The sequence below is a fragment of the Macrosteles quadrilineatus genome, unplaced genomic scaffold, assembly GCF_028750875.1.
Source record: "Macrosteles quadrilineatus isolate MER2022 unplaced genomic scaffold, UCM_ALF_1.0 Scaffold_8__2_contigs__length_117827958, whole genome shotgun sequence".
Lineage (NCBI taxonomy): Eukaryota > Metazoa > Arthropoda > Insecta > Hemiptera > Cicadellidae > Macrosteles > Macrosteles quadrilineatus.
This window is the reverse complement of record NW_026542601.1, coordinates 17,050,005-17,077,897: the sequence shown is the minus strand read 5'-3', so window position 1 is coordinate 17,077,897 and position 27,893 is coordinate 17,050,005. Positions and strand designations below refer to the sequence as shown.

The 27,893-nt window shown below is 37.1% G+C and overlaps 1 protein-coding gene across 1 annotated transcript; it reads left to right on the top strand.

Annotated features, from left to right (window-relative positions):
• Positions 1 to 397: 397 nt before the first annotated feature.
• On the top strand, positions 398 to 24,764 carry LOC128999811 (protein wingless). The gene is made up of 4 exons (XM_054426494.1): positions 398 to 581; positions 9,137 to 9,399; positions 21,138 to 21,433; positions 24,231 to 24,764. Exons 1-4 carry the CDS (start codon positions 472 to 474, stop codon positions 24,729 to 24,731), a joined length of 1,170 nt encoding a protein of 389 aa, XP_054282469.1. The 5' UTR covers positions 398 to 471; the 3' UTR covers positions 24,732 to 24,764.
• The last annotated feature ends 3,129 nt before the right edge of the window (positions 24,765 to 27,893 follow it).

Sequence of the window (27,893 nt, the reverse complement as noted above, 5' to 3'; positions counted from 1 at the left end):
GTGAAATACAAAGTCCAAACAGTTCCAGACGAAACATTTTGTTTAGTGATCAACAAAGAGAAAAAATCCGTCTCGACATTTCATTACCGCATCGTCAAATCTGTCAGGAATGTTAGGCCTATGTTCCTGAAATCGGAATCAATTGGAACCAGCTCCGATAACCAGACCGTGTGAATGGGCCCTGGAATTGATTAGAGGACGAGAACCGTCTGGTTTATTTATTTGTACCACGGCGGATAGTTAAAGCTGTTTGGTATTTTAATGGTCCACAGCGCGGGGGGCGGCGCGTGTAGAGGCGTGGCCTCGTCTCCGATTGGTCGACGAGGCCACGCCCCTTCCCCCTCCACCGCGGCGAGTGGGGGGCGCCCAAATCTCCATTAGCCGCCACTTATTGTCGGAATTTCTTAATATATTTTCCGTCGTTGTTGGTCTCGTGCGGTGCGCGTGTGCGTGTGGCCCATGTAGTGCGAGATGTGGTCCTGTGCGCCTTTGGTGCTCGCCCTGATGATTCTCGCTACTGTCGAGGATCTCGTCGTTCGCGGGAGGAGGACCCCTGGCAGGAGTAGGGGGCCCAACTGGTGGTAAGTGGCATGCTGAAACTCTGGTTGCGATTATTAAATAAACGGTACATTGATTATTAAAGTAGTGATTTGTGGCTAAAAACTAAGTAAAAGCTATTAATTTAGGGTGACTTTACAATTTGCAGTAATAAGTGGTAGACGACAATAATTAGTATAATTTACTATAATTATAGTCGTAATACAATTAATAATGTATGATCTGTCAAAATGTCTTTTTGCAACATATTTCTTAAGTTATTTATTGTTGTCATGAATTTTTGGGAACTTTTCTTTCGATATGAAATATTTTGTCATTAGTACACTCATAAAGGTAGTTTACCAGTATACTATAATTCGTAGAAAGAATTTACTTTGTATATTCCTTGAAAAGTGATAAAATACTATATGGTATATTTACTACTTTTTTGTATGTGTCAAATCAACATAATATAGCTTAAAAATTAAAATATGTTATTATGGATGCGCTCTAATTTGGGTTCGAGCCAATTTTTTTTAAGCTAATGCGATTTGTATTGTTAAAAATATACAAATGTAGCATAGCATACAAAAATAAACAAAGTCAATCATTCATCGTTTCAAATTATGTTCTTTTTTAATCTCGTGTAATTAAGATTGACTCTACAATGGTAAAATAAATTGACTTGACATTATATTTTAGATGAACTCATTTTTGTGTATTTCAAATGAGTGATTTGCATGTTCATAACTATTCTTGCACGATTGAAGACAAGATATACCCTACTTGATTGATAATCTAGGTTAACTGGACGAATATGGTAAATCTTTGTTCGGGTAAGTTAAATTTACTCCAAATGTATCATCTATTAAATAATTTATGTGTTTATAAATTGAATAGGCTTAATTCAAAGTCATTTGGACAACCTACCGCTTAGGCTATTTCTACGCTCAATTAATTTCCAACCGTCATCGCGGGTAATCTAGATCCAATTTGACAGGAAGGGACGATATAAACGGATTCGATGTCGTAAGCTATCCAGTTGCGGGAACTGTATTAGGCAAGCGGGCAAACTAGTTTATGTAGGATCAGATGACCTGATAAAGCACAGATCATAGAAGATGTGATAAGGGGACAACAATGGCGAAGCAGCTGCAGATGGTAATCAGCTGAGCAATGTGCAAGCTTCATCGTGGACCATCGTTTGATTGCTTAATTCGTAATTGCGACAATGTGGTGGAAATATATTACTTAACTCTTAATTTATGCACTGTGTTTACATTTGGCAAAGAAACATTACCAGAAAGGCAAGTTAGGTGTGAATTGTCTTTCGATTTTTTTATAATCCGTGTTTAATGATTTGTAATTAAAAGAATGCATTGTATAATGTTTAATTAATGGAGTTTAATTCACGTCTAGAGCGTTCGCTAACATTTTGTAAAAGCAACAACCCGTAAGGCAATAAAAAAAAAAAACGATTTCAAGTTTGACAAGGAGTTCCTTCTGATTCTAAATGATCCGTGAATAAAGCAATAATGCATTGGAAAAGTTCAATTTTTCGCATTCGACGTTGGTCAATGTTTTTCGGGCTAAACTAGTAAGGACATTCGAGAAAGAAGAATTTATATTACATGAGGGTAATTTTTTTATTGTTTAATATTTCAACATTCCAATAATGCAATGGAAAATGTTTATTTAATTACTTGTTTTCGTATACGACGTTTTTTCAGTATTCTTTCTCAAGCTGGACTATTTAGGCAATACAAATAATCACGGTTTCAAGTTATACATGGATGTTTTTGTGACTACATTAAATTGGTAAATGTTTACTTTTTAGTTAAATATTTATTTTACGGTTAAATAGCTTTCATGCGGAACCAAGACACTGAAAAAGAATTACCAGAGCTACACAATCACAGTTAATACAGTGCACAAATGTATTTATTTATTTTTCAAGTTTACACCATTTTACAATCAAATACAGTCAAATATTTTTAGTCATAAGCAAATACAAGACGCAATTTACAATAATACTACATTACTAATGCGATTAATAATAATGCGAAATTGTTCTAAAATAAAGTTAAAGCATGCTATACAAGGAAAAAAACTAACAGACAGGTTGCTCGGACAAGGCAACAGTTTTCACATGTCTATAAGCCATATCGTTTGGGAACGAAGAACAGAATCAGCAAAGTTAAATTACGCAATAGTAACATTGTGATGATAATTCTTTAGAATATGTACACGAAACAAATCCCGTTTATAGGTTTTTTTGCTAGTCGGGTAGGACGATGGCGGATATAAGGAGTTAGCTGGAAGGTGCTAACACAGTGAAAACACTGATAACGCAAAGTAAATAAAAGTTGCGTCAACCTGAATCATCAATTCATCATGGTCCTGGGAAGGGTTGGCATTGACAAGGTGTTTTACTACTTTTGAAAGGAGGGAAATCTTAATTAAATCCTTCTAATTACGTAGATTATCCTTGTTACAGATTAACTAATTTAATTTATTTATTAACCTTTTTTTATGTATGTTTGGTTGATTTTCTACCAAACATATTCTTTATAGCACTATTTTTATTTAAAATAACTATGATGTACAAACCAATTTACTAAATCATCGGAACATGGTTTTTGGATATAAATAATTATTTACTGATTTTGTTAGTTTTATTTTGTTAAATTAGTTTTCCATAACCTACTGTAAAGCTCTTGTTACGATAAATGTGTTCATGTTTCTAACGTATACAACTAAATGTTAATTATATTTTAGTTCATTTAAATTTTTAAAAACTAATGGAATTGCTCAAGCGAATACATCTCAAACTTTTAAAATAAGAGAGGCGAAAATATAATTAGGAGAAATTATAAATTTTTAGCAATTTGCAGCTAATTTATAAACAGTTCATTTACAAACACGTTTTATATTTTTAAGGGTTTGTCACAAGGGGCGTCCTACACCGATGAGTATATTAATCACCGTTAAAAAATCACTAATCTGTTAAAATTATACAATTCAAAATGGAGATGAAAAAAAAATCACAACCCTTCAAGTTTTATATTTCGCTACAAACCAGAAAGACATAACTCTCTTTTCCACTCGACCCTCCAAGAAGAAACTACAAACCCCAGCCATCTACGGCCCATATTGGCCTAGCGGCCTACGGTGCCTCGGTGCTACGGACCGTATAGGGAATCGTATATATAAGGCCTGCGTATGAATAATGTGCGTGGAAGTGACGAACTCAGACAAATAGCGCATGCGAGCTCATTGCCAGTTTGCGCACGCTCCTTGTTTATTAGCGTATTCAATGGTAATACCGGCGAATAAATCGAGAGGGAATCGCTATAAACAGGACGGTGGCGTTTCCATTGGCCGTTTTTCCTCTGTGGTGAAGAGTATGACGTAGGACAACAATCGATAAATCCTGGAGACTGATGGAAACACGTCAAGGAACGGCTTTTTATACTGTTTAATTGTGGATTACGCAGTCTTGAAAAGTGGGCTTGAACGAGTGTCGTGATGGGAATTTTATGTAAATCTCGCAAGATACGGTAAAAAGTCGAAGACGAAAAACACAGTTGCATTTTTGGTTGACATATGCTCAAGGGATTCTCCTTGGAGTGAGATGGCGCAATTTGAATAAGAACGAGTTCTAACATTGGTAACGAAAAAAAATACATCCATGTTAAAGGTGTTTTTATTTCACATCAAGATTTAGGGCTTTTAATATATTAAACGGTTATACTTTCTGTTGGACTTGTAAAGTCGACGACAAAGATAATTCTTCCAGGAAAGTTTAATACTAAACTGCATATAAAGCACTTTTTCAAAAGTTCTCCTTATCGAATCACCATTACATCCTTGCCATTTATGATTGCAAAATTTAATACGATTTTTTTTGCGTAGCAAAACCCTAACTAAACCATCTACGTTACCTTTTCACATAATGTGTAACCATTCGCACTACTGCAATCACCTTATGTTGGAAATTACCGTGCCTTAAAACCCATTAAATAAAAAACAAAACTTAGTTGCAATCGAGTACTGGTTAGATTTAAGATTTAAATAGAGCGTTGACAGACACCAAAGCCTGAACCTTTGGACTCGGGCCAGTGTAGAGAAGGTCAAGAACGTTGTATCAAAACACTCATAAAACACACATCTCAAAACACTTTCTACACTAGCGAAACTGTCGCTAAATATAACTGATCTTTGCTAATGTGTAATCCGTTTCGTCTGAAATATTCTAATGGCCACTTGATATAATGCGCTTTCAGTAAAAAATCTCTTGATTTTAATCCGGTGAGAATTGGCTTTTCGCAGATGTTGGATATACCGGTCCAACTATATCAGTAAAACAACGTGACGTCATTTGATGACTGTCGATTTTGACACAAAGAGGGTCAAAGGCTACTTTCACTTATGATGCAACTTGGATGAGATTGTCTGAGCTACTGGGTGGACTTAGTACTTAACCATTATTTAGGCTACCGTTTAAAGTCATTACAGAGATGAATAATACGTGTTTCAACTTCAAACTTTCAAATATACCTTAGTGCATACATTACGGCTTTCAATTTGCATTACTTCCTATAATTACAAACACAATCGGTGCACAACCTCAACTATGTTTGTTCACCTTTCCACAAAACAGCACATTTTACCTATGATCTTTGTGGGCCGCAATGATCGTCTTGATCGATATGTAACTTTAAAAACATTAAATTTGCAACTCTTAACATCCACACCGTGTTTAGTCCTTCAATAACCCTTCGGTGGTTGAAACTCTTCAAAACATTTATACAGTTGAATTAGTATCACTCTGAATGGTTTCGAAGCTGTGCCTGTGGACTACAACGATTGTTGTTCTCACTCATCGGAGGTTATCAGTTTACAACTTTCACGATTTTAGACTGTGGATAACTCTTCGTTGATAATATTCAGGAAATTACACAATTGAGTCAGTATTTCACTCCGACAGTTTTCGGAGCTGTGCCTGTGGATAGATACCCGGAAGCGCGAGTCCGTCCCTCGCCCGCGGCCGTCGGAAACCGGTCGGCTTCTTTGAACTCTGAGAGACTTTCTCCGCGAGAACTCCACACTTCTGCGACGGAGACCTTTGATTTGTGATTTCTGGACTTCAAAACATAAAAGAAACATATGACGCACACTCATAAAGACAATTTTTAATCGTACAGTTTTAGTTACTCGACGCTTGTGGACAATTAACTTAAAATTAGCGAACACTTAAGCATTACTGTTGATAAGCCTCGTAATCTGCAAGTGTTAACAATACACAACAGCTGTAGACTTATCAGCTGATGTCATCCCATGTTTGACTGGATCTTCCCAATGATAACGTTTACAACTTGATAAGAGGCTGGTGTTACTCATACGTCTGGGAAGGAAGTGAAACCACTTGTGATGTTTCCCTCCCTTTTCGGAGAGAAAAACGTTAACCAATTTTCATTTATCAAATTTTGATAGTCATAAAGGATAAGATAGCGATTTTACATTAAGCTCTGTAACCACATAACGAGCGAAAGTATTCTTTGCTGTAGCTAAAATTCGCATAAAAAAGCGAAAGTTGTAGATCGTATCTTGTTGGGACCTTATGCGAAATATTTCGTTCGAAGGGTGAAAGTATCAGTCTAGAAGATGCAAAACACCCCTTCCAGTGTGTGGCTGTAGATGTCTAGAAAACACGGAACACGAAGCTGATAATTAATTAAAAGTAGAGGAATGGAAGATACGGCACCTCACATTCGATTATCGACGCGGATTCTCCGTTCCTGCGAAAGACCAGAAAATGCGGTTCCCTCCGTTCGGCGTGGCAGAAGTGTAGAGTCTAGAAGACACGAAACCACCCGATATGTGACAGTAAAAGTCTCGGATGCGGAACTCCGTGTGACAGTAGGAGATGTAAAACTCGTTCCACGGGCCGCGTTCAGCAGCGCATCGCAACCGGCGACAGTCGCTTACCCTATCTCATCTACCATCTCGGGGCTCTCCACTAAAATAACACTACATTTTATTCCGACCTGTCCCTCTCACATATATCCTCCTCGTGTTGACATTTCGAATCAGCTGTTTCATTCTAGCAGAGTGCCAGAGTGCTGCCTTGACTGGTTTTGAGTTTGATTGCTCCAGGATTGCTGCTGTCTTTGACTCCTGACTGCGCAATTTTTTGATGTTTGTTTTTAGAAAATTGTTGAAATTTTAATGTTTGTTTTCTATGGGTGTTTTTACAATATTATTACTCAAGAGGTTTGATATGTATCGGGCATTGTGATTAAAATTTTCGTGACTGATTAAACTTTACGTTTTTCTGTAAATAGAAGTGTACCATTAACGGTTCTACAACACCAGTAAACTAAGTAGTAGGAACTCCAACAAAAACTTACTCGTGATCTATTAATGCACAATACTTTGAAATGATTTAATGGACTTTAAGACTTGCATACTAAAAGTTTCAGAGGATCTAAAATTTGTTATTAGACGGTGATCATTACCATAGTTTCTGACGCACCAGATCAAAACATTTCCTCCTTTCTCGGGTGTCCTACGGCAATAACTCCCAAGTTGAACACGACCGGAGCGAGAACCAGAACCGGACTGGACTGAAACTCACTCTAATGTCTACATTCCCCGCGTCGCGCCACTGTTAGATGTCGTTTACGGACTAATTCCATAATTCAGACGACATTCCGTCTCCGATATTGGCCACATGAATGGGAAAGAGGATGAGATATGGACAGTCTCCGCTGAGTCCCACGGCCTTTGGTCCAGGGACGAGTTTAGGGAATGAGTGGGTTGATTTTCGTGCTCAGCTCACATAACTCTCAAATTTCGTCTGGTCGAAATATTTTTCGTTTACCAACGACTCATGGCCCCCACATTTAATTGTGGGCCCTGTTACCAGGATCTGGCTCGGGCCCCCCTACCAACCGGGGGGTCGGGGGGGTATGGAATACCCCCCAGCGTAGAGGGGGGGTCCGGGGCCCCCCCCCCGGGAAAATGTTGAAAATGTCATGTATTTTAGTGAGTTTTTAAGGCAATCTAGGTATTAAATTTGTGAGTGGTAAATGGCACTTTTGCAGCCTTTTTTAAGGAAGAAAAGAGTTCTTCAATGAGTGTTATAAGACTTAAAATTACAGGAATTCAGCAATTAAAACTATTATATCAATACACAAAAGCTCCATGCCTATTAATATTTTGTCCTTTTTATTTCCCTGTAAGAGGGTTTGGCTATCTTAACTGCTATTATTGTACTTTGTAATATGGAGTAGGAAAAAACTTACGTAAATTGAGTTTAACAGCTTACACCAATGAAATCATATTTTATTCAGTGACAATTTTCATCAAGAATTTTAACAATACTACATTTTTTGGGAGTGGATGCCTGAGCTGCCGAACTTGCGCCGAGTAGTCACGGAGAAAAACAAATGTGCACGAGTAATGCCGAGAATGACCGATGCTATCCAATCCATGCTTTAGTACAGTATTATACCGAGCAAATTGGGAAGAAAACTTAGGTCAAAATTATTAGGCCTACAATCTTTCATATTTTTAAAACTCCAAAAGTAAAGAATTTTTAAGTTTGTGTCAAATAACCTAGATTGCAATAATTATTAATTGAAATATTCCATACATAAAAGTGCAACCGGGACCAAATGTTGATAAAACAGGACAAATAAGCGTCCCGAGAGGATTTGTCGGGACGGACCAGTCCCCCTAAAACGGGACGTCTGGTCACCTTAGCTATGGTACATAGTACATGTCAATTTTTCAATGCTTTACAAATTTTATTTTAACTTATAACTATAAGGATTCATTCTTGAAACTATCAGTTCAATTATAAAACCAAACTTTGTTTATTATGGGGGGAATGAGGTAGGAGTGGCAAGGCGCCTGGCGGGAGGAAGGGGTAGAGGGAGTTTGTGGAGCCGGCCACTGGGGCCCGAGCTGGCTGTTCTGCTGTTGTATAGTACATACGCACCTACACACCTATAGAATTTAAATATAAACTTCCTTAGAATCAAGAATTAATACATTTTAAATTATTTAACTTTGTTTTTTGTAAAATATTTAAATATTATTTTTTTATCTTCAATTTATGAGCTGTAAAGTGATCTTCAATGGGGAAAAAATAAAAAACAAATGGGTAGGCCCGGGCCCCCTGAGGGCCCGGGCCCTGTGACTAGAGTTGCGCCAGCCCCACCCTTGTGGGGGCCATGCGAACGACTAGAAAAAGGTATTAAGTAAGAGAAAAGTGGTGATCTAGTGTAATACTAGATTGATTTAACTTTAATCACTTAATCCTGTAGACTCCTTCTGGATAGGCATCCACACCTTCTTACCCCTTTAAACATGTTGGTTGCAATTTTCGTGATGACTTCCAAGGTGCAAGACCTTCCAGTTTCACCTCTTCCATCGTTCTCAATATCTTTCTGGGTCTTCAAACTCTGTTTTACCAACAGCTTTCCATTCCAGAGAATCTTTGGCAACATCCCTATGATCCTTTTTGATCCAATTTTACCAACCCTTTTAGTCTGCTTTACTCTTCAATAATCTAATGTTGTTTCTACAGGAAAATGGCGATGGCAGGAGAACCAAACAACCTGCTACCCATGAGCCCTGGTATGTTGGCGATTGATCCAGCGGTCTACGCCAACCTTCGCAGGAAGCAGCGGCGGCTTGCCAGGGAAAACCCTGGAATTTTGGTGGCTGTTAGCAAGGGAGCGAACCAGGCGATCCTGGAGTGTCAGTGGCAGTTCAGAAACAGGAGGTGGAACTGTTCAACCAAGAACTTCCTCAGAGGGAAGAACCTCTTCGGCAAGATAGTCGATAGAGGTGAGTACTTGAAGAACATAATATCTTATCTTGTTAAGTCGGAGAAGTAGATGACTAAAATCTCTGAATCAACGATTTGAGGAGAGTTTCAAATGTTTTCAAACCACAAACTAAATCGTGGAAAACTTGATCCATTGCATGTAAAGTTATTCAAGTACTCTATTACTTTTTAGGACATAAATAACAAATGACGACCCATGATTTTTAATGATAACGCGAAGCTTCAACAACTGAAAGGTCGACAGTCGCACTGAATAGCTTCCAATACAAATAATCTGATTGTTTATGAAAGTCAACCTGTAAAATTTGTAGTAGCCTTGATTTCAAGACTCTTAAACCTTACTTTTTAACAGAAACCCTTTTTCTTCCACACAAATATACAAGCAATTTCTTCTGTTTGCCCTAACATATTTTATAACCCTCGACCTTCAGCTCGGTAGCCTCGGAAGCAAGAATCATCCAACAGAGCAGTAACATTCCAGATAGTGATCGCTGCGTTCCCTCTATACTATTATTTTTCAATTTGTCCCGCAGATAAAATCTTCCGCTCACAACGGAGGGGGCCAGTGTCAGTGAGGGGGGGGGGGTTGTCAGAGGCTCTTATCATGCAAATGACCAAGGGACACCTGGCGGACATGTTTGTTTACTGTTATCACCCCTCCAAAAAAAGTTTCAGAGACTCCCAGCGCGTGGCCGGGCAATTAATGAAGGATTACTGTGTATGTTAGCACGGAAGGGTTAATTTGTACAAACCCTGCATAGAATACTCACCCTCCCCTTCAAAGTTGGACAAGCGTAAATGATAATTTGTTGAGATAACTGTTGTGTAGACGAATTGTGCCCGGATTGTTCCCATCATTTCAATTGTGAAAGGGCTTTCGATTTGGTGCGAGAACTGAAACACTGATTATTTTCTATCAAAGGAGAATCATAGATCTCTCATAGAATATTTTGAATTGGTACATAGTATGCGTGACGGATCTCATAAATTACTATGAATTTTTTTTCTACTATAGATTTTCCAAAACTATGGTCGACATCTCAATAATATAAACCAGTTGTAGCAAATATTTTGTCCAACAGAACATAGTTTAATCAGCCACTTACAGAGTGTCAATATTCTTTCGGTCTCTTTTTGATACTATGATGCATGATGTGACACAATAACAAATACTGGAGTTTATGATAAGCTGTCATTTAAGCTTATCTAAAATTTTTGCATATTTGAACAAATCAATTTAATTTAATTTTTAATGGCTTCAAATTAAAACAAGGTTGATGTATTGTCAACGATTCTACAGGAGCAAAAACTACTTCTACTCTTGTGAAAAATGAAAACTTAGCTGTAACTTTTTTCTATCGTAATTTAATTCTAATCCTAAACCAATTTTTTCATACTAGTATTTCTATCGAACGCCATTTCCTCATATCATATCCAACCTATTTAATGTCAAAGATTCTGCAGGAACAATGAAGACTCCTGTGAAAAATGAAAAAAATTTCTGTAATTATTTTTGCATTTTAATCCAATTCTAATCGAAACCCTAAATTATTTGTTGAAACAACATATTTTTCTATCAATCACCATTCCCTCATGCCATATCCACCCTATTTAATATCAAAGATTCTGCAGGAACAAAGAAGACTCCTGTGAAAAATGGAAACATTCCTGTAATTATTTTTTAATTTTAATCCAATTTTAATCCAAACCCTAAATTATTTGTCGAACAACGTATATCTTTATCAATCACCATTTGTTGAACTCCTCCTTATCATATCCACCCAATTGCATTCAAGACTTAGGTGTGCAAGCAGGTGTGGGTGTTATGAGAATAATTTCTCACGACCAGAGGACGGAAATAAGACAAGTGGGGCGAGTCGCTGGTCAAACACAGGATTAAGAGCGTTCGTGTTTGTACTACTAAAACATCTTTATTGAAATGTTATGTCGGGTTGACCCGCAAACAAAAACACAAGACGCAAACACGCCTGCTTCCGCTCGCTCGAGTGGTCCAGGGGATTTGGGGTGGTTTTGATTTGCTCATCCTCCAACTTTGAAGGTTGTTTTGGGTTTGAAATTTAGTAAATTTGAGTAACTGAAATGACTCGATTTTTCAACTCTACTTGAAATATTTAAAACCTTGTAAAACCTTGTAAAAGCACTCTACACTCATATTTATTTCACATTGCATTAAAACATGCCCTGTTGCTCGTACCAATCGGTAGATACTTAAAACTACAAATTATTTAATTTTTAAATTAAATCCTAGAATATGTATTAGAAATGTTATATGAGAGCGTTCTTTTCAAACAACCACACCGATAGACCAATTTCGGATCTTAAAAATTATATTTGGGTTCTTTCTATGATCACCGTTTTTAATACGTAATAAGTAATTGGCAACCACTCAATCAATTACTATAATTTAATATATTTATCGACAGGACATTTAAAACAAAATCAAACTTTTTGGTATCATAAAATAATTAGTAAGAGACACTCTGAATTCTGTATTGATAGAAAAAAAACATAGGGATAATACAGCCCATACTAGGAATAGGAAAATGATTTTAATTGGAAATAAGATTAATCGTAAGGTAATCTTCCGGTGACAAATCTGTCCTAATTACAAACAGTTTCAAAACGCTTCAGTATCTCACAGCTGGTACTTTGGGATTAGCAGGATTGCAGTGTGATGGTTATGAGAAGCAGTTGGGGACGGAAATACTCAGCGATCTGTAGGTTTGTGGAACCATCACCAGATATGATGGGGTATGAAGGCCGACTGTGACAACACACTTCTGGCACACTCTGGCGCATTAGCAGCTAGTCAAAATACTCTGTAATCTATAGACATTTATTACGGGAACTGGCGCTCGGCCACGCTTTGAGTGTGAAAAAGTGTGAAACAGGAAGTGAATTTGGTTGATGTTCATTGTTGCAGGAATACATTGTTGCGTGAATCAATTGTGCATTACAGTTATTTGGTAGGCTTTTTAAATTTAAGAATGCTTCTGGGTATAATAGGCCTAGCATGGTACTGTATCTTATATATTAATAGGCAAGCATGTTTCTTTAAAACCATATTCCTCAGCGAGTGTGCATCTCAGGGAAAATCTACTGTTAGAAAGATATCTTACTGTAGATGTGCCAAACCCCTTTATAAATTAAAATGGGGTAAAAAATAAGCACAACAAATGTATTTAAAATTATAAAAAATTAACATGGGTCTTATAGGTTGCCATGCTGTTGATGAAATAACAACGAAATATTATCAAAAACCAAAACAAATAAAAGGAATTGCAAACACATGTTTTATTGAAAAGAAGTCTGTACATTTCATATTTCTGGTCGAGTATTCGACCACTGTACGACCTCTGGTTAATATTAATCTTCAAATAACACCATGAAATTGCATCCAGAAAAATAAATGGTCCTTTCGCCGAGGTTAGGGATTTATTATTTCAGGAGGTTTTGTAATTTGTAGGTTAGTTATATTTTTCTACGTAGGACGAATTATAGTGTAAGTGACAATGGCTTCTTTACCTAAACGTAGTTTTTTCACCCGTGTCAATTAATAAATGTAGACAAAGGTTATAAAATCTCTCAGGTTGTAAGTAAAACTTTACCTGTGCATTTTTTGTGTATTGTTATACAGGGTGATTTGTAGTCAGTGTAACAAAAATGTTTTGGTGTAAGTACAAAGTAAATGAAGTGTGATGATGCATATAAAAGGTTCCAAGTCTATAAATTAGCTCCCTAAAGAGTTATTTTAGGTTTAAAAAAATAACCATGTTTTTAAAATTAATACAGCAATTTCTCAATTATCTGTTAATAGTTTTGAGTAGATGATGTAATTTTCGTGTTCTACATTAAGTTTTGAATAATAATAATAGAAAATGATGGAGGATCAATTATACGCTTTTGTGGTTTGAAGACTCCAAAACATTGAGACATTTTAAACAACGATAATCGGCATGAATTAAGCAAAACTTGTATTTTGTTTCCTTATAAAATAATGCGTACAGTTAAAAGAAAACTTCATAAAATTTCCCAGGCTGTAAGTAAAAATAATTGTGTACGTGAACGATTAAATTCGGTACATTGTTAAGACAAACCTAAACACAAAACCAATCAACTCTAAATTCAAACATCGAAAAAACAATAACAGTAAAAACACATACAATTAACAAAAAACCCACAGTTTAAATAGAAAATAATCACAGTTTAAACAATATTCCCACGCTTGTGCGGTACGGAACGGTCCAAAGGTGTCGGTGTCGGCGCTGGATTATAATGACGTTAGCGTCGCAGGTAGCGGGTGCCTTAATGACAAGGCGGCGAGTGTGTGTGGTCCTCAAACAATACAAATTATACATCACATTAATTAATTAGCCCACAAATGTGTAATAAAAGTATTCACTTCCCGATGGTCCATTATGATAATAGAGGGCCGATCGACGGTCGGAAATTACAATCTACCGGGCTATTATTGTAATTTTATAACGCGCCGTTCATCAGCCCGTGGTCATCTAGGTGGAATACCAATGTTGGCAAATGTTTATATTGTGGGTGGATCGTGTGAGGTCTATTTTTCAAGGTTTTGTGTGTCCTTTTCTTGCATTTACTGTATTAGAAGAGTGTTGTTAAAAAAAAAAAAAAACTCTAATCACACTTACTAGCAGCCTATTTGTGATTTTCGATTGCTCTGGGTTAAGTTGAAAATGATCTATTGTTAACGTAATAATCATTAACTTATCACTGACGTAATTTTTCGAAGCAAAACCTGAACATAACTTTGTAATTAGTTTTTCCATATAATGAAACATTTACTATAAAAACGCAAAATCCGATCAAAACACAAAATCAAATTTAAATAATTTTCTTCTTAACTTTTTATACATATAACATTACAATGACTTAATTGAATTCACTAAAGCATCACCAACTGTAACGATAACCCCGGTTTCTGGTGGATGTAAACAAAATTGTATAATGGCCATCAGTTTTGATGTAAAAAAAAACTGGTAAAGGTTCAGATGATTTACAACGGAATTCAGTACAAACACCGAAATTTTAAAAGTCTGTGGGACGAAGGGCTTTCACGGGATATCATCCAAACGGCAAACCAGCAAAAGGCACATCTAGAGAATAAAAGCTTTAAATTGCTATGCATTATGCTCATTAAAATAAATATTTAAGGGTCGATTTGCTGCACACAAAAATCCAACAAATTCTTTTATAATATAGATAGTGCAACCATCGTATTTAATAGTACAGTACATATAACAGTCAGTGTTATTATTATTTCCACTGCATATTTTATTTGATAAATTCGACACTGACAACCTAAGTTGCTTATTTTAAGGCGCAGAAGGGTTTAATATAAATAAAAACCAACGTTTCTCATCACCTGGAGATCACAATAGGTTAAGTACTCTTATTCTGAACGTTTAAACAAATATATTTGTAGGAAAGAGATTTTTCTTCATCAAGTTGAATGCTAACAAAACCAAACAGCCTGTTAGAACCCACTATATCTATAAATATGTTGTCGAAACCGCTATTAGCTTTGAGTAGATGCTATTAGCTAGCGCTAGGACGGAGTATTTTCTAAGGCAATGAAGGGTTTAAGAAGGATGGCTTATTCTAGCAGGATTTATATGATTGTCAAAAATAGAACTGTAGTCTTGACTGACAAAGTGTTACCATTTGAGGGTAACGATTGTATCTTGTTCCTTCCATTCCTTCCAAACATATTGGAGAGGGATATTTGGGGAGAAATCCCAGATTTGTGTGTTACATAAGGTTGACCACTTGTCCTGACTTTATCATGATGCTATACATTTCAGCTATCATCTTATTGATGATTCGTGCAAGTAGCACAAGGGAACTATTTCGTACCAGTTGAATCAAAATCAAATCTTTTTCGTTCACAAAACATAAATAAAACGCATTGACAAAAATAAAGGTAATATTTAGAAACACAATCCAGTGTGCTCACACAAGAGAAAATATCAGAAGACCTGACCCACCTGACCCTGAGGGGAAAATGTGCAAAAAACTTAAGAAAACTACAAAATATCTCAAGACTAAATATATATCTTTTTGTATATACTTGAGATCAAGTTATATAACTCAAAGGTGTATCTTATTTCAAATTAATAGACCAAACAGTTGTTCGCTGTTATACACGTGGATTTACAAACAGTTTAATTTAAAGCAGCCCAGCAGTTTAAATTTGTATTCCTATCGGTGCACATTAATCACAGCTTTGCTAATAATTATGGTGATGTGTGTGGTAACAATGTGTAAAAACTACTCGTATAAGGAATCGCCGAACTTAAATAATTCCCACAATTACGTATTCAATAACTCCGAGACAAAATCCTGCACATTTCGCTCTCGCCAAACCGGTAGCGTTTCCCGAAACTGACCCCCAGATTCGCGACCGGGAGTCAACGTCGTGTCCCGTAGTAGCGGGGGGCTCCCGAGGGGCCCATTTGGATCCTAATTTCGAATTCATGGTCTATATATCACGGCGGGCTCGGGACAAGGTCGGTGATGTGTAAATTAGTAGTGTTGAGATGCTGACAATGGACCCAGGAGCCGGGGTGGTCCTAGAGCCGCCGCAGTGAACACTCCTAATGAACTACCTACCGTTTTTTGGCAGATTTAACTTAAAAGGCTTTTCACAAAGTTCAAATTAGTGGAGGATTAAAAGAGTAACGAACACTTATTGTTTAGAGTGTTTCACAATGCTCATCCCCTATAGGTTTCACTTTCGCATTGTCAAAGGCGTTTTTTGCTGAGAAAACAATCGGATTAGGGGTGTTAAGCCGTGTTTGGGAACTAAAATATAATTCCGAGAAGATACAAAAGGTGGGTTCGTTTAACCTTTATTTGTTAGAGGTGATTATGTTGTTTACACTGGTTAAGGTTGTAGAGTTCATTCAAGCAATTAGAGGCCAATAAGTATTTCATTGAAATCATTGACTAACTTTGAACATAATTTGCAAACATGTACGCTATGAGAACATTTTACTTATTGTGTGTTTGTACATTAAATCGTGTAATTGGGAGAATCACTATGACTTTTCAATCGGCGTTTTTTTCAAATTGAGACACCAAACGCGATCATGTTGTGACTCTAGTTCATATCCTTAAAACGATTCCATGAAAGCGATTTTGAAATGCTCCACTAATATCTAACTCAGATTACAAATAAATTTACAAGAATTCATAGATACAAGTCAGAAAAAACAATCAATAGACAAATATAGTCTTATAATGTTTGAGAAGAAACCACAAGGGAACAATGAAGAGTGGAAGTGGAAGCGAGATGTAATGTAATATTGTCTGATGGCGGGTGTGAGACATGGGTGACCCTTGACCTCGCCTTTCACTCGTTTTATTATTTTCCCTTGCCCCCCCCCCCTCCACTGGCCACCGCTGAGCACATAAAACTCTAATGAACACATCCACTTCTTGACAGACACGACGTTAAAAGCTGATTCAAACAATGCTTGGAGAGCGTTACAGCTACGTCGACAGAGGTTATCTTCATCAGAAGCACCAGTAGTTGACCCACAAGTTACAAATGTGGTGGCTTCTGCTAGAGGTGATACGAACAATGCTGGGACAATGTTATGATAATCTGTATAAGTAGGATCGCATGTGCCGTTCTCGTGGACAACTTTAAAGAAGCCTGTGAAGAATAATTTTGCCAGACTAAACAGAAACGATGAACAGAATCGGTTGCTTAAAATTCCACTACCAAAACAATTTTTTTGGCATCGCACTTCAACAAATTCTCTCCAACCATGTCTGTAGAAGCAAAAAAGTCACAATACAACTGTGGGAACGGGTGTCCATAGCCAGATTCCTAACCTATCGTTTTATGGTATCAAAATATTAGAAGGACATGTTTCCCTATCGTTAGCTAACAGAGCATACCGGGCGTGCGGTTCGTGGAATCTGAGTTGTTTAGAGGTGATAAGCGGCTGATAAGACGGCGATAAGGCGTCAAAGTGGCTGTCGTTAACAGGTGTGCGGCCCTCTCGATCACAAGCCAACGGGTTATTTAGGGCTAGGGTTGTCAAACACACACGGCCAGTAAAAACTTCTCTTTTTAATAATCTGAGCATTCTAAGCTGAAGAAGTTACCTCGTGATTTTCTATTGTCCTTTCGTAATTTTTCAATTTATTTCCAGATAACTACGATTTTGAATGCATTTTCAATTAGAAGATTACGTACAAATCAAAAGGCTAGAAGCTGTGAAATTTAATTGTTTGTTATCTTTAATTTTGCTTTATGATTGGCAAGTACCTTGGCTTTGGATAAACGATGTATTGCATCAATTTAATCCCCCCAACAATTATTATCTACGAACTTTTCGATTCCTGTTTGGCTAAAAGCATTTTTATGGTCCAAGAGAAAAGAAGAAATATTTTGAAGGAATGCCAAGATAGGTCACCTGAATCCAAAATTGTTGCATCCCGAGAGATGCGACTGGCCAGATGTAAAGGTTGGTGAGAAGGAGAAGTTCATTATGAATTCAAGAGCCGGCGATGGCCCGGCGTGCAGACAGCGGACAAATTCATTACACTCCGTTGAGTTATGTTATGGAACCGTAAAAGACTAACGAAAAAAAGGTTGGGAGACTACCACCCGGTCTCACACTTTAGAAAGAATATACCTTGAAGCTTGGAACCCATAAAGAAAATGGTTTCTGGGACTATTGGTTGGAAAAGTAAGAATTATGTGACTTTGTTTCTCATCATCTAAAATATTTTGCGATTGCATAAAGGTATACAGTAGTAAACTTAGTACACTTTTCAGCAGCTTTTTGCATGCGCGTACCTTCAAAGACCTGGTGTTTTATCTTCACTGCTGTATAATCTTTGCTAATTTTACTCCTTGGTCTACTTTTCTCATTATCACTTTGGTCATTATCTCATTTCTCTCCTTGTATATTGGTCTCCTTGGTCATTATTTTTTGGCTCTAAAATATGTTCAGAAAACAATTGTCAAAACTTATAACATACTGCAATAAAAAAAAAAAATTGATTTAAAGGATTAGTTAAAACACATTTTTTATATTTTGATCTACTGATTAAACTACGAAGATTTACACAATATTTTGTTGTTTTTAGTTGAATACTGTTGAAATGCTGAACATTGACTTCTTCACATTTTGATAATAATGAGCAAACTACAAAGATTGACACAAATTGTGTAGTTCGTATTTGAATACTGTCGAAATGCTTAATTTTTACCAAACACAAGCCCAAGTTAAAGAATGTAGCAAGTGAAATCACTGTTATCCCCCTTGCAATTACAATTCAAATGTTAACGTAATTTAACAAAAATACCAAGGTTGTACTAAAGAAAAGTTGGATTCCTTTTGACTGTTTCACTCGGGATTCCTTTTAATCTGAGATGGAGGACACATTGAGATGACAATTCTCTACCACGAATCTTCTCAGACAGTGGAAGATTCCTCTCTTTGAATCATCCTGATTTCCCAATACGCACCGTGATCAGCATGAACTACACCGGAAGTTCTTGGTCAGCAACAACTCCTTTGTCTCAGCAGATGATAGGATGACTTGCCTCTTAGCCATTATACAGGGTGAATCACATATTCACTTGGAACTGCCTTCCAGCTATTACGACCATCAAGGCCTTCGAAAGGTCATCCGGGTTATATCTGAGCTTCCAGGTAAAAATAGTTTGGAAGGTCGGGTCTAATTTATCACATTCAGGTGCCTAATGTGTCAGGTATTCTCAAAGTGTTTTAGGTGGGTGTTGAATATGATTTAGGTTATTTAGTTGTAAACATCCTAGGCTATTAGTGAAAAAGTTGTGCGTTAGGGTACTTTGGGTTTCTTCTGAAGCGTTATGTAAATAGTTGTGGTACATATAGGTTTTAAACCACGTAACTAGGTATTTTTGTTATTTTCATTCGTTATATTCGTGTTAGTTACCTAATAAAGCTATTTTTGAGTATTTGATTTCAGTGTCATAGGTTTGTCTCCCTTGATCTCTATTTAAAAAATATCAATTTTCAATCAATTTAATAATGAAACACGAACGTTCATCAAAAACGTTCCAAAAATACCCAATCACCTTCGTCGCCCAAAAGATCTCGTACGTTATGCCACGTATCCGGGGCGTCAGACACCCAAATCTCCGGAACAGCAACGAAAGGTCCGATTACAGTGCGGTTTGCCGGGGCGGAACCGGAAGACTCTTTCTGCCGAGAAAAGGACGAGTTATCCCAACGAAAAGATAATTAGCAGGTAGAGATTGCTGTTCAACCGCACAAAAAGCCCTGCTTCCTCAGTGCTTTTCATAGGGTACAAAGGAGACCCGTAATTATTAAAAATTATTTCTCGTGCCCCACAAAGGGGTGAAGTGCGGTTTCACATGCGAATCGTACGTTCACCCCTTTCATGCTCGATATCAAATAGACATTTGGAGGGTCTTACAAGACCGGTCACCCCCGTTGTCAACCGGTGCTTGTTGCTTGACCATTCAGACTGACCACTGGGCTTTGTGAGTGAGGAAATCAAAGCGTTCAGTCCACAGTTGTTTTAATGACGGTTGCGTCGAGTGGTCGTTATTTGTCCCCTGATGCGATTTCACAAAAGTGGTTTTAAGTGATTTTATGTTTTGTCTTGCCTTATCCAATGGAGTGTTGGGTGCGTTATTTATTTAGTAAGGTTTTGGTGAGGTTTCGCATTTACATGAATTTTTAAGTTCCGCATAGAGTCTTGTTGGAAAATGTTACGAAATCTTGTGTTATGTAATTTCACGCAAAATTTAGAGGCCGGCTCAGATTTTTGCTATGCTGACGAATTCTTGTCAACGTCAGCCATACATTAATCCACAGCAAGGCAAGCTATAGCTTTTTACCTACACTATTGCATTGGAAAATAGATGCTAAATGATTGAAAATTGTAGTTTTGACCCGTTTTGGTGATTTTATATTACTTTCAATGTTTGTATTCTTGAAAAAATACTATGTAATAAAATCGTTTCAGTAAAAGTTTGTACATTGATGCTCAACTTAATTTCGAAAAGTATTCTTCACTCCACATTATAAATAGCGAATGAAATATATGGCTCAATAAATCAACTTTTACACGGGGACGTTAAGTGATTATTTTATCGGGACAAAGGCATACTATGGTGAATTCTTTAATTTTAGATGGTACGTCTTTTTGTTCCTCGAGTTGCTAGACTGTACATTATTAAAAGGGTGAAGTGTGTGTGATAGGGTTTGTTCATTGTTAAACATTTGAAATAACAATGACAGTTTATTAAATACAGTAAGTGTATTGGTAGCCTGTAGCCCTGCGTGATATGCTAGTCTACCTTTAATTAAAAATTACTACAGCAGGTTTCTCATGAAACTATTCATATTGGAAATATTCTTCAATGAATCGCCATACGAAAATTTCCCCCATCATGCGGGAACTCGTTATTCTTTTGCAGTGTTCCCCCTTCATGTTATGCTCATTGATGATTTTTCAGGATTTCCTCCCTAATGCAGAATGTCTTGCTATTTTTTTAGTGTTTCTTACAAGTGTTGTAAATCTTGTTTTTTACTGTATCCCCCCCATCATGTTGTACCCGTTGATGTTTTTGCAGGATTCCCTCCTCATGATGTACCCATTGTTCTATTTGCAGTATTTACCGCTAACGTTGTAACTCTTATGTCTTTTGCAGGATGTAGAGAGACGGCGTTCATCTACGCCATCACCAGCGCCGCGGTGACCCACTCAGTGGCGAGATCCTGCAGCGAGGGCAGCATAGAGTCCTGCACCTGCGACTACAGTCATCAGGCCAGAGGAGGACCCAACCCCACAGGCACGGCGGCCGGGGTCCGCGACTGGGAGTGGGGCGGCTGCAGCGACAACATCGGCTTCGGGTACAAGTTTTCGCGGGAGTTCGTCGACACCGGGGAACGAGGGAGAACTCTGCGGGAGAAGATGAACCTGCACAACAATGAGGCTGGCAGAGCGGTGAGTTGGTATACATGTCACAACCGTATAAGCCCTTCCATACTATGATCCATAGTGCTAAAAATTCGAGATACCAACTGGCCATTAGGAAATTCTTCTGTCAATAAGGATCCAAACACGAAAACAAAGCGAAATATAGGATTGAGATTATTCAAAAATTACGGAATGAATTATAACATGTTACAAAGAAAGATTTCAATATCGCCACTTCTTAAAAGTTATTTGAACTTAAGTCAAACATAAGAAAGCTGCAGGCCACCGTTTGACAAGGACGACAAGCAGGCTGACAGAGTTGTCCGTGTGTAGATGTAGAGATGTAGGTTTGTCAATGAACCCCGCAGTCGGTGGCCCAGTGGTTGACAGCTTCTGGGGCAGCTAATGGATGGAATCACGTCCGAGACGCGCAGCGGGTGGTGACACTTCTGCCCCGTGTCTAACCAGCACACCTGAGGCTTTTCAAATACTTTTAATTCCGTGACATTTCGTTTTACTGCACCAACTGTCCATTTACGATCGCTTACTCGGATTGTCAGCTCTATTGTGAAAGACGGTATTGTTGCTCTTCTTTCATTACGGGTAGCGTTGTGTCACTTTACCGTTGTTTGAGGATTCGATGAGCTCCTACTGGTTTGGCAAGAACTGTCGTGAAATTAAAAGTCGTTCTGTTCTAGTTGAATGCAAGATCGGAAAAGTTAATACAATCACCGTCGGAACTGAAACCAATTAAACATGTTGAATAAGAAAAACTTTGACCCGCCGTGATAAAAAAAACTCACTCCTTTTCTTCGACTAAATTCCAGTACAGTAATAGCGTGAGAGTGGACAGAACGGCGGGCGACCGCAGCGACATGGCGCGGGCGATTAGAGGCTAAACGGTTCATTTAGTGACCGCAACGGATAGATGGCGCGGCCGGCGCTCTAGTGATGGCATTTCCTTCCATTATCGCGCCTGTAACTGCTAATAACCTTAACAATTACAGCCCACCGAGCAAAAAATGATCTCTACCTTTTGGACGGGAAACAAATGAGTTTGCTAGAGCGCATTAGTCATTCGTGTCTCGCTCGCACAAGTTGGTCCTTCGAGCCGGATAACGCGTCTAGGTCGCGGCTCGAGAATTTGTTAAATGTGTTAGAATTGCTTAATTTTCTGTTGTTGTAGTTACGTCAATTCATTGTTAGCATTTCTGTTTAATGTATACACTCATCACTTAAAAATTATAAGTGCTTTTTAATTATTTAATTCTCAATTAGAGGGAACCATATGGGTCTGTGGTGGATTATAAAACAGTTCTCTACATAAACACTGTATTTGCGATGTTGGCAGTGCAAATTAAATTCAAATCTCCATCTTTGATAAACACAATAATGCCTCTCTCTACTTGAGCCACCACGATGTGACTTAACGTCCCAACTCCGCTCAGCCGATAACCATCCGACGTACAACATACATTAAACGGCGAGCATCGTTAGCTAACTCATGTTCAATATGAATGATTTACCGGGGACAAGACGCTGTAATTGCACGTGTAATTGATAGAGGTCGTGGCTGATGAAGCAGTCAGAGAAGGCCCGATTGTCCTGTCCATCACCCGGTATTTATGCAGATAGCCTCAACAATGCAGCCAGCTCTCGACCTTTGTCTAGTCGCGGACCCACTTTCACATGAGAGATTGAAGTAAAAAATGATAGGGGATAGATTAGTTTGTAGCGAAGTGCTATGGTTAGTCCCTTGGAATGCAGTGTTTTGCCATAGATTTAGGTAGTTAAACTGTTTTTCTATAACACCGTTGTGTGCAGTGACCTAATGAGCAGCTACTCAAAAATGGTGGTTGGATATTTTACAAATTCCTAGATTATGAGAATGCACCAAAAGTCATAAAATCCGAAAAATGAAAAACGTGCAATACGCAGTCAACCCAAGAAGCGCCTTAGCGTCTCACCTTTTCACCCACAAAAAGGAGGATATTAAGCCATCTAGCCAGGTTATTAGGGTCGGACAGCCGTTGTAGAATAAGAGAATACATAACACGATTTGTGGCTAGAAACTCTGGAAGAAGACAAGCATACAAATGGAAGATAGGTGGGGAGGAACACCCAGCGCGTTCACACTGAATCTCTTCCGTTCCGGACCTCCACTCACAAAAGGGCGACACCTCCACTCACGGCAACTAATCTCCTTTCCTCTCTCGTGGAATTTCTTTTTTAATGACAAATTACCATTGAAATTCGCCTTGCACCATCTCGCTTCAGCAGATGTTATCCCTACCTGAGCGTCTTCTTCCTTTTGTCGAGTCTTTCGATGCTTCTTATTTGTCGTCTCTTGTGGCTGGAAGTGAAAATGGAGTTAGGCGTAGGTTTTTCATTATCGTATTGCTAATTTAGGATTAGTTGTATCACAAATTTTATGACGAGTCTTAAAAGCAAATGCATAATTTATGTATGTCATACACGAGAAAAAGTCGGTAACTCAAATATACTACGGTTTATACCTAGAGCATCTAACAATCATCTTACAGTCATTGTTATACATGGTATAAAACAAACTAATAACATAAGAATTTCGATAATCTTTGAAATAAGTGTAATACATTGTAAATTTTCTCTTGCAAGTGAGCTTAACATTCTTAACGAACAAATTTAACAACCTTGGAAACACTTGCATTCAAATCTTCTGATTCCTAACGTCCTAAAAGAGGAATAGAAAATGTGGAAGGTTATAAAAGTGCGTCATAATCCATACGTATTTTTGTATATTAATATTCAGAGTTGCCAGTCTAAGCAATATCCTATGTTGCAGCATGTGGCAGCAGAGATGCGACAGGAGTGCAAGTGCCACGGCATGTCGGGCTCTTGTACAGTCAAAACCTGCTGGATGAAACTGCCCAACTTCCGCGTGGTCGGTGACAACCTCAAAGACCGCTTCGACGGCGCCTCCCGGGTCATGGTGAGCAACGAGGGCAGTCTTCGAGGCGCCCGGGGCAAGAAGGGCAAGTACAACTTCCAGCTGAAGCCTTACAACCCGGAGCACAAGCCTCCTGGAGTGAAGGACCTAGTGTATCTGGAGCCTTCGCCGATGTTCTGCGAGAGGAACCCCAAGCTGGGCATCGCCGGGACGCACGGTCGCCAGTGCAATGACACCAGCATCGGCGTGGACGGGTGCGACCTCATGTGCTGCGGCAGAGGGTACAGGACTCAGGAGATTGTGGTGGTGGAGAGGTGTTCTTGCACCTTCCACTGGTGTTGTGAAGTCAAGTGTAAACTGTGTAGGACCAAGAAGACGATACACACATGTCTGTAGAGTGCCTTTGACTATTGGTAGAAGTAGACGTCCCCATACGTGAACGTAGTTAAATTGGACCAATAGAATTCACTTTTGATTCGTCTTTTCTGTGGTTTATGCAAATTGGTTCGCTGTAGGTACTGGAAGTATGACTTATTGTAAACTATTTAATCTTTTAATTCATATAAACTTATCTTATCAACAACTAAGGGAGAAAATATAAATTTGACCGTAAAACACTTATGATTGTCTCATTTAACTATTGACGACAGCTGGTCTATATAGTTGGGATGTCTACTTCAGTATCCAACAGTCAATGTTTTTACATACCCCAACCTAAGACTGAGCGTGACTATAAAGACTAAAGTGACACTATCGTGGTTACAACGCTTTATGTAAATATCGACGTGATTTACTAATCAGAAAGTGTTCCTTTACCTCTAAATTTACCTGTGCGATGTAAATGCGACTGTAAAAACCGCTTTTCAGTCTTCCTTAATTATTTATTTTAATTTATTTTGTATATACGATTGTACATATTACCGTATGTGTACGCGCGTTTTGTAATTATTTATGTGTACAATAGTATATGTATTATTTCATGTAAATCATCAGTATTATTTTAGCATACGTAACTTTAGTTTTAATATTTTATGTATGTCTCTAACCTACGCCTTTTGGTTTTTAAGTTTGTATTATTTATTACACGTCTCATTGCCACTTAGATTTAGAGGTATTTTTACTGATTCTATTTAAATTTGAACCTGAAATTATTGTGTTCGTAAAAATTATTTTGGTAACATTTATGTGATTAGATACTGTATAGATATTTATACTAGGTTAGGATTGAACACCTGAAAATTTGTTATAGTAATTTGAAAATTACTATCACTACCAACCAGAATGTTTACTACTTCATTGAATATTTCAACAATTATATTTTTGTAACAATTTTAAAATATCTATAAATATTTTTCTAATGATACATATTGTGCCTTACTTAATACGAAAGTAAGGCATATGAATATATTTTGGAATTTTAACATTATATTGCTATACTTGTACTGCCAAATACTGCCATAATCTCTATTTTACCACTGAATTCGGAAATATTTTGGCAGTATTATTTTTATTATGTAAACACCTAAGCTAGGTAAATTTACTATTTACATTGGGCAATTATATATATTTGTTATTCCTATATTTCAGTTACACGCCAATAATAAACTAAGATACCTTTTATCGTACATGTAGTATACAATTAACAAATTTAAACGTGCCTTTCTATACAAATTAAAATTATTTTGGCCGTATTCAGTTAATTTGTCAAGGTCCCCTTGAAAACAAAGAGAAACAAACATTAGGGAGTTAAGGATACTGTAGTGTCATTATTTAATACATACTTACATAACATATTATTACAGTAATTATTTTGGCAAACACCACATCGTGAATAAAGGTTAGGAATTTCCATTTTTCAAGTAAAAAAAAACGAATAAATTAATATATTTTTTGAAAGTTTGCTAATTTATCAATCCACTTGAGTCTGATAACATTAAATTGCACTACATTTTTAAAATAACTTGTAAAACTACTTGTAGTTGTAAGATGTAAGAAAATACGCTTATTCGTATTATTGGACTTTGTAATGCTAAACATAAAATCCTGATAGACTGACGCTATGTTGCCTTCTGCCCAGGCAATGCTTTAATTAAGTGGTTTACTTTAGAAATCATTGATCGAAAGTGTACTTTTATATATGTATTTGTACGTAGATTGTTACAACCATTAATGTTTTGTAAATAATATTTTCTCCTAACAGATTGTATCAAAAGCTAAATACAATTCTGGTCATTACAAAGTTTCTTGAATTTCCTTATCCTTTTTTGTGATGTGTCTTGATAAGTAAGCCACGAATTAAACATTATCCATATAGATAAATGTAAAATGGTCTTAAATTACAATACAGATTTTTAAGAATGAGAATGATGAAATGAAATTAAAACTATGAAGGAGTTGCAGTATTAATATTTTAAACTTTTTATTTTGGCAGATTAGTAAACTAGCTATGCACTAGAAATATGATCACGATTATAACATTTTCTCTCCTATTTATTAATTTGTACTATACATAAAAATCAAACATCCACAGTAGAATAATAAAAGCTCGAACAATATGCTGGCTTTTTATTATGCCTTATACAAGGTGTTACTGGCATCAATCAAAACAGAACATAAAGGAAATCACAAGTTTGCTACATTTCAGCAAACTCAAGTCATCTCAGTTTAAAATCGAATCTTAATATGTAAGAAATAAGTTCAGATTCATTTTTTCAACACCAATGTATTTTTTACTTTTCTAGATGCCTGCGTATGTTACTGTGATTATAACCTAAACATGTCAAGGAAAAATGAATGTACTGGTGTTAAACTTGCAAAAGAATAAATATTTATTGATAACACATGGAAATCAAAAAAAGTAATGCAATATATGTCAAATATAAACGTAACACAGTTCAATTCATTTTATATTCAAGCTTATCTAAATTTTTTAGTATTACCTATATCAAGACCATAGTGGTATTTTCACTAAAAATTTTAAATGTAAATCAATTAATATAGTATTTATTAGGGCAAAAAAATAGTCCCGAACGTTATATGTAACACAGTGCCAAAAAATAGCTTTCATACCACCAAAGAAACTTTTTTTTCTTAATCATATACACACAGGTACATCAGGTACATTAAAACACTAAGATTGACAATGGTGTTTCAAAGATAAAATTTTATTACGTCGCAAAATGGAGCTTGGATTCTATAAAACAAAAAGGGAGAACGAGGCGTCCCAGAAAAATGACTTAATCCAGGATACATGGACATGAACTAGTTGACACATTAAAGAAAAGAAACAAAAAGAGGCAGAGGTCTTTAAAACACATGGTTTAATAATCCAATGGAATATGATTGCATATGAAGCCAATGAAGACAGAGGTGTTATAAAATAAAAATAAACTCCCTCACAAGTTTGGTTTAAAGAAATGATTTATTAATACAAATAGCAGTTACTCGCGGGCTTCACCCCGTTTGAATTCATAAGTATTAATGATTGGTTTAAGTTGAGCTGAAATAAACAAAACAGAATACAGCAATACAAACAAATAATCACACCTGATTTTAAAA

Excerpts from the sequence above, each read along its gene's own strand:
- LOC128999811 (XM_054426494.1), top strand. The coding sequence starts at position 472 with ATGTGGTCCTGTGCGCCTTTGGTGCTCGCCCTGATGATTCTCGCTACT. Across the intron at positions 582-9,136 it reads AGTAGGGGGCCCAACTGGTG|GAAAATGGCGATGGCAGGAG; the intron begins GTAAGTGGCATG and ends TTGTTTCTACAG. Across the intron at positions 9,400-21,137 it reads CGGCAAGATAGTCGATAGAG|GATGTAGAGAGACGGCGTTC; the intron begins GTGAGTACTTGA and ends TGTCTTTTGCAG.